At 55.4% G+C, this 7214-nt stretch overlaps 1 protein-coding gene across 1 annotated transcript; it reads left to right on the forward strand.

The window, feature by feature from the left end:
- Positions 1 to 5454: 5454 nt before the first annotated feature.
- LOC117642599 lies at positions 5455 to 6838 on the forward strand. Its single transcript, XM_034380905.1, has 3 exons — positions 5455 to 5682; positions 5788 to 5961; positions 6049 to 6838. The coding sequence occupies exons 2-3, from the start codon at positions 5800 to 5802 to the stop codon at positions 6430 to 6432; spliced, it is 546 nt and encodes a 181-aa protein (XP_034236796.1). The 5' UTR covers positions 5455 to 5682; positions 5788 to 5799; the 3' UTR covers positions 6433 to 6838.
- Positions 6839 to 7214: the final 376 nt, after the last annotated feature.

Raw genomic sequence — 7214 nt, forward strand, 5'->3', positions numbered from 1 at the left:
GCCGTTCCGTGGAGGCTGCTCAGGCAGTGCCGTGCCAGCCGTGCCAGCCCCATCCATCGCTCCTCACTTGTCACGCGTGTGGCGTCGCCGACAGTGGCGCGCCGACATTCACGACACCCAATAACGGTCGAACTTATCACCCCTTCCCGCGGTGCGTCGCGTCGATCCGGCGCCTCACTTCGTTTCGTTTAGACTTTTGTTGCTTTTTGCTCGACGGGAAGTGCATCGGCACAGTAGCGAGGAGGCGGTCTGAGGGATAATGGCTGGCTCTGTGTGTGTGTATGTATGTCTGTGTGTGTGTGTGTGTGTGTGTGTGTGTGCGTGTGCGTGTGCAACAGGACTCGTGTAAGTACAAGTCGAGGCAGCGCAGCGCGAAGTCCTGCTCGAATTCCCCTCATTCCCCTGCAGACTGTCGCCCCCTCCTCTCTCTTTCTCCCTCTTCGTCAGTCTCTACCGCACACGACACAGTGGCACACGCGCAAACAGTCACAGCGAACATAGACAAAACGCCGCAGCATACACACGAGAGAGCCAAAAAACACCTCATTGCAGCGTAGCGGTTCCCCCGCCACTCGGCCCGACGGCCTGCGAGGCCTTCAATGAGGCGCGTTTCCCCAGAGCACGTCTTTTCTCCCTTTTCATTCCGCCCCTGCTTCCTTCCGCAGGCCGCCACACTGCCGCAGGCTGGGACCCCATTTAAACCCTCTGGAGCGGCGCGCGCTCCGCCCCCACGCGTCCGCCGCCGTCCGGCCGCCTAGGCCGCCCTTGCAGTGCACCCCCGCCACGCACCGCGCGGCCCGGCCGCTCTCGGCTCAGCCGGCTTGGCTCGGCGGCTTGGCGCCGATTGGCGCCTCGGCCGTGGTGAGCAGCGCCCAGTCATTAGGACGGAAAACAGTAAAAATATGTTGCATAACACCCCGAAAGCGCCCCCCCCCCTCATTGGCTGCGGCTGCGGGGTGTTCTTTCCGCGCCATTTGCATAATCCGTGACAGTGCCTGTCTCTCTCCTCTCCCCGCCGCGCCGCCACGCCGCGACGAGGACAAGGACGGGCGTCATATTAGCGACCCGTAGTCTCTCGCCGCCCAAACTCGGTCGACACACTGTTATTCAAAAAGCGTCGAGTCGCGCTGCTAAACGCGCCCCTAGGCAGCCTGTCTCTTTCCTTTAAGTGTGAATGTGACGTTTGAATAGTGGCTAGCCTAGCACGTTGGCAGCCAGACCGCAACTGCAACTCGACTGCAACTTTAAAGTTCTTCTTGCTGGTCGACAGCCGCGAGTACAAAGAGTACACAGTGCTGGGGGGGGGGGGTGCAGGACGGCCAGTGGACACGCGATCAGGGCGTCTCATTTGAATCAATTAGCGTTTGCGTGAGGGAGAGAGAGAGACAGACAGACAGCTCGCGGTAATCTTCGACGCGTCGAAATACTAACCAGCCGGTGCACGCCATGCCGTGTGGTGCGGGGCAGCGCGGACAAACAAGTGCTTATTATCAGCGGAGGGGCTTCGCAGAACACGAACCGGAAGTCCCCCGTCCGTTCCAGGCACGTCCAGTCAACGCCACGCCATTTCCACCGCGCGGGCTTTCTAGAGACACCGAACCGGAAGTACGGTCCGATCACGTCGATCGGCCGCTGCCTTCGGCCCTTCGACCCTTCGGCGCTTCGACCCTTCGACCCTTCGGCCCATCGACCCTTCGGCGGTCCGCTCTTCGAACGGGGAACGCTGTCCGAGGCGAATATCGGGCCGGCCTCGCGGGCCTCGCGGCGCCGTTGTAACGCTGCACAGTGATTACGCCCGTAACGTAATATCAGGGCTAATTCCATTTGTTTGCTGCGGTCGCTCCGTGTTTGGCCCGAGGCTGCCCGAGGCCCGTGGCGCGAGCCGGGCCGAGCCGGACCGAGCCGAGCGGCATGGACCCTGATCACACGATACGCGTTTGTCGACGTGTTTGTCTTTCGGACCTTCGTTACTCCGGAGCCACCAAACTGACCAAACACGCGGCCACGGCTTGCAGTGTGGTGGCTGGCGGTGGCCTGTGTGCGGGTCTGTCTGGCCGGTCGGGTAGCCAGCCACGGCCATGGCACGGCAAACAGCCCCGCGTCACCAACTTACCGCATGCAGCCGTGAGCGCGGCCCGCGCTACCTCCATCGCTACCCTTCCCGCACACAGCGCAGCGGCAGCAGCGGCAGCAGAGCACCTCAATTTATTTTTAGCACCGACGCAGCAGCGCGATGGCACACAGTCGGGGAGCTCAGCAAATTTCGCAACTTGCAAATATACCTTGACACGCTCGCCACAGGCCAGTGCTCCCGAACGGCTCAAAAGCTCCGGGGGCTGGAACATGTGACAGTACGGGTGGCCAGGACGACCACTGACTGGCCGCAGCTAGATTTCGACTCCAAAGGCCGCAACAGTCCATCCCCAAAATTCTCTTGCTAGACACTTTGTTCTTCATTTTTCGTGAAAATTGTTACGCGGCGCGCCGCCATAGACGGGAGTACTCTCGCCGCCTCGGCAGCCTCGGCTTCCCTTCCCTTTCCGTGGGCCGCACTTTGTTCGGCGACTTCCACTCCATGTGTTCGTCGCCTCGGAGGAGGCTCGGAGGAAGCGGCGCGGGGCGGCCTCAACCCAGCGCCTCCCTCTTCTCTCTCTCTCTCTCTCTCTCTCTCTCTCTCTCTCTGCGCCGCCTCGGGGCTGGTCGTCTGCTGCTCATACTACACACACCCATGGCGATTTATTCCTTGAACTGCGCACATATGTATATAGAGCGAGGCGCGGGGCGGAGGCGTGTTTTCGGTCGTACGGGTTGACAAACCCAGAGACGCGGCGCGGCGTCGGGGTCACGAGCCCTATGGGCCCCACCCCGCCACCACGCCCTCCTCGGAGCGCATGTGTGAGTGCAGCCGGCTGCTGCTGCTAGCGGCACACACACAAACACACACTCACAGACCCTGTTTTTGGCGCCTTTATGTGCGCTGGCAGCTGCGGGAAAGAGCATTGATGTCTTCTGACGATCATTTATGCCCCCTATATCGCTCGCGGATCCCTCGCAGCCTTTCGATGCGCGTCCCTCATTGCCCCCGGGACGCAGACACGCACACGCACACACACACACACACACACGCGCGCACACAAGCGCGCACACACACACACGCGCGCACGTTGCCGGATGATTGCCGAAGCGTTCGAAGTAAGTACACGTCATGGCACTACCTTCAGTCAGTGCGCCGTAAAAAGGCCGTTCTCCCCTTTACAGTGTCGTATAACGTCTTCGCGGTGGGCTGCGCCCGCTGCGCCCGCGGTTGCGCCGTCCCGCGGCTCGCCTTACGCAAATCGCCCGCGCGCGGCAAACGACGCGAGAGAAATGATGTCTCCATCGCGGACCCCCTCCCCCTCCCCCTCCGCGGCGTTCGCTTCGAGATTAAGGCCGGCGGTCCATCGGCTGGTTGACCAATCGCCGCGTGAGAGCCCCGCGAGCCCTCGGCCATGGTTATTAATTAGTCCATTAATTCGTTATGGTGATTGCGAGCGAGTCGGCTCCACATACATCTAGTTCCTGGGCCGAACCGCGGCTACTGGGCGAGGGAGAAACGAAGCCAAAAAAAAATATTGGTTACAGTGTGCGTCGCCACATGGCATTCTACCGCGCCCCGCCGCGCCCCGCCACGCCCCGCCTCGCCCCGCCGCCGCTTCCATGGTTGGCAGCACCGCTGTCGACCGGACGTTTATGGCGATGGTGATAAACACTTCATTATTGCTCTACTGCACCACAAATTCGTCCAGAGAATGCAAAAAAAAAATACCGCACCTCCACATTTAACGTAGTTTTGAAAGTTGAAAGTTTTGAGGCGGCTTCAACTTACCCCTGAAAACTTATGTGGAATAGAATGACAGCACTGTCACTCTTAAAAGCCTACGAAGCATTTCAGTCATATCCGCAGAGCTCACAGCCAGCGCCACGAAATCAAGCCGAACCAAACGAGCAATTAATAAAACAATAAAATGATAAAAGGCAGTAATGCTTCCGGGTAGCGATCGGGGTCGCGTCGAGACGGCCCAACAGTAACATTCATCATCGCACCAGTGCACCTGGCCCTAGTGTTTATTTCAGATTAAAGAGTCTCTCCGTCTCTCTCGCACCTGCTCGGCAGGCCCCACGAGTGCGAGAGAGCGCACTGCTCGGAATCAGAAGCACTCGACTCTTTTTGGGGTCTGCAGTCGTCGTGATCTACGGCAAAGCGGCCCGGCGGACGGACGGGGCACTGGCAGTGCTGCAGCACTGTGATGGCGAATGCAATAATAATCCGTGTGTGTGGTCGCTCGGTCGTGTCTGTGTGCCGTGTGTATGTCCGTGTGTGTGTGTGAGAGTGAGCCTGCTCTCCATTCAAGCTCATCAGCGGTGGCCGTAGCTTCTCCTTTTTCGCGCGGCTGTTTTTTTTATATTTTTGTTTCGACAGAATAAGCACAGTGTGGCTGTCTGATTCGAATGCCGACGTGGCGGGGCGGGGCGGGGCGGGGCGGGGCGCGGCGGGGAAGGGCCAGCTTCGTTATTGAGCCCCGTAAAGCGGATGAAACATGAATATGGAATGGCTCGTGTAATCGGGGCAGGGCCAATTCAAGCAATGAACGCACTGCGCTGCTACCGCTGCCGCCGCCAGCGCCACCAACCCACTTACGTCCAAAATATTCACGCCACGGTGCGTTCCCTCCTCTTCACTCCTGCCAGGTTGCTCTTTCCGTCCAGTGCAGGCGCGCGTCGGCCTGCAGACCAGTTGGGCGGAGGGGAGAGGGGGGGGGGCCCAGCGCGTGTCCGAGCCTTCCTACCGCACTCCGCGGTGGATGGTGCTGGCCAGCGCGGGCCGGGAGTTCGGGTGCGAAGACTGCGCGGGAAGTGCTGTGGCCCGTGTGTGTGCGTGGAGAGAGAGAGAGAGAGAGAGAGAGAGAGAGAGAGAGAGAGAGAGAGAGAGAGAGGGCGTCGTGTGCCCCTCTGCTGTGCACGGGCGGTAGCCACGCCGGGACCCAACACAGCGCATATGTAGTTTGGGTGCTGGGGTGTGTCAGGCCCCGGCAAGGGCCCCGGCCTAGGGGTTGGGGTTCGAGTCCACGCGGGGGCCGGGAAACGATCGCACTTTGATGAGTTGGCGCACACATTCTTCGACACTTTGACAACGGCAGTCGGGGCACGACGTTGTGGGAACGCCGGGGGTCATTAGCATCTGGGGAAAGCGACCCGGAAAAGAAACAATAAGGAGAATCGATAACTGCCATGACGAGACGAGTTGCCGTTTGTCCCGTGAGCCCACTGTAAACCCGCCGTCACCGGCAGACACACCATAAAAGCGCGCGCGCGACGCCGTGGCGCGGCGCTGTTATCGCTGCCCTCGGACTTGAGTGGAGCACGGCGAGCACGTAAAGAGCCTACAGTAAAAGAGGCGCCACGGTCACGTGACTTGCTTGCCTCTGATTGGCTTGGTTCAACTGGGGCTCGCAGCGTGCCGCCACGTTTCTCATACGTAGTGGAAGACGGTGCGACGGCGACGCGACGGCGGCTGATGGCGGCTGGACGTTTGCAGACAATGTGCGAAACGAAGTATTTTATCGCGAAGTAAACACACCGTAGGCATTTTGGAATGCTTATGTGGTAGAAGAGACTCGGTGGAGCGGGCAGTGTTTGCAGTAGGTCAGTGGTTGATTTCTTTCATGTATTGTGGCCAACTCGTACGTGAACTTGGGAGGTTAAACGTCTCATTCTTTGTTTGTTTTTCTTGTATTCAACGTGTTGCAGGTTCGATTTAAAATGGTAACGTGCTGTGTGCCTTTCTGCCGGAACTCGGCTCGCCAGTGTTCCAATTTTATTCCTGTCCCCAAAAGCAAGAAGCTGCGGGCGATATGGGCCCAAGTTATATCTTCTCACTGTGGTGTGTCACCTGTCATGTCTGCTAAGTCACACATTTGTTCTGTGAGTTGGTATATGTTATTATGTTGTATGTTATTAATTGTGCACGGACACTTTAACTTATGTTGAAACCTGTGTTGTTTGTGGCAGGAACATTTTGGATTTGATCAATGGACTCGCAAAGCGCACAAGTTGAAGCCCAATGCTGTGCCGAGGAAATTTAAACTTTGCATCAGTAAATACTGTGAAGATGTTGTGCTATTTCAAAGCAAAGAAGCCAAATTAGTGGGCCATAGGACTAAGTCTGCACTACCATGTTGTCTATGTTTTGATCGGTTGAGCGAATCCGGGGTTGAGCTGAACTCAAGTGACGGGTCTTCTCATAAACAAGGCTGCCTGTTGCAACAGTATTACAATGAGCATGATGATCAGAAGCAGCTCAAAATTATGGAGTATGCAAGAGATAGGAATGTTGAGCTGAGAGAACAGATTGCGGCTATTCAAGCTAAGTTGATTTCTTTGGGCGCTTCCTAAAGAATGCCTTAGTCTGCGTGTAACCTCAAACACTGCTTTAAGTATGTGTTTGGGGTAAATAAAATGCTGAGCTAAGAGAACAGATTGCTGCTATTCAAGCTAAGTTGATTTCTTTGGGCGCTTCTTAAAGGATGCCTTAGTCTGCGTGTAACCTCAAACACTGCTTTAAGTATGTGTTTGGGGTAAATAAAATGCTGAGCTAAGAGAACAGATTGCCGCTATTAAAGCTAAATTTATTTCTTTGGGCGCTATTTAATTTCCCTGGTCTGCGTGTGACCTCAAACACTACTTTGAGTACGTGTTGGGCTAAGAGAAAAGATTGTGTCTATTCAAGCTAAGCTGACTTATTGGGGCGCTATTTAATGAATGCCTTGGTGTGTGTGTAACCTTAGACACTGCTTTGAGTGTGTGTTTCAGGTGGATAAAATGAAAGATGCAAATGATTTTGCTTGACAAATAAAGGTTTAATTTTACTATTCTGTCTCTGTACTTAAAACATCTTACCTTCAGAAAATGTGTCATGGAAACATACTAAATAGTACTGCTATGTACAAAACCATTTAATTCTCTCAGATATAATCAATACTACTGCAATATATGAAATCATATAATACTCAAGTTCATACTTCAAAAAAAAAAATTTAAAAAAATAACAAAAATGACAGACCAATAGAAAATTACATACAATGAATATTACTGTCAGATATACAATGATTTAAGACTCAAGTTCATACTTAAAAATAACACAATCACATGAATAAATAGAAAACAAATTCACACTC

This window comes from Thrips palmi, unplaced genomic scaffold (genome assembly GCF_012932325.1).
Source record: "Thrips palmi isolate BJ-2018 unplaced genomic scaffold, TpBJ-2018v1 HiC_scaffold_16, whole genome shotgun sequence".
Taxonomy (NCBI): domain Eukaryota; kingdom Metazoa; phylum Arthropoda; class Insecta; order Thysanoptera; family Thripidae; genus Thrips; species Thrips palmi.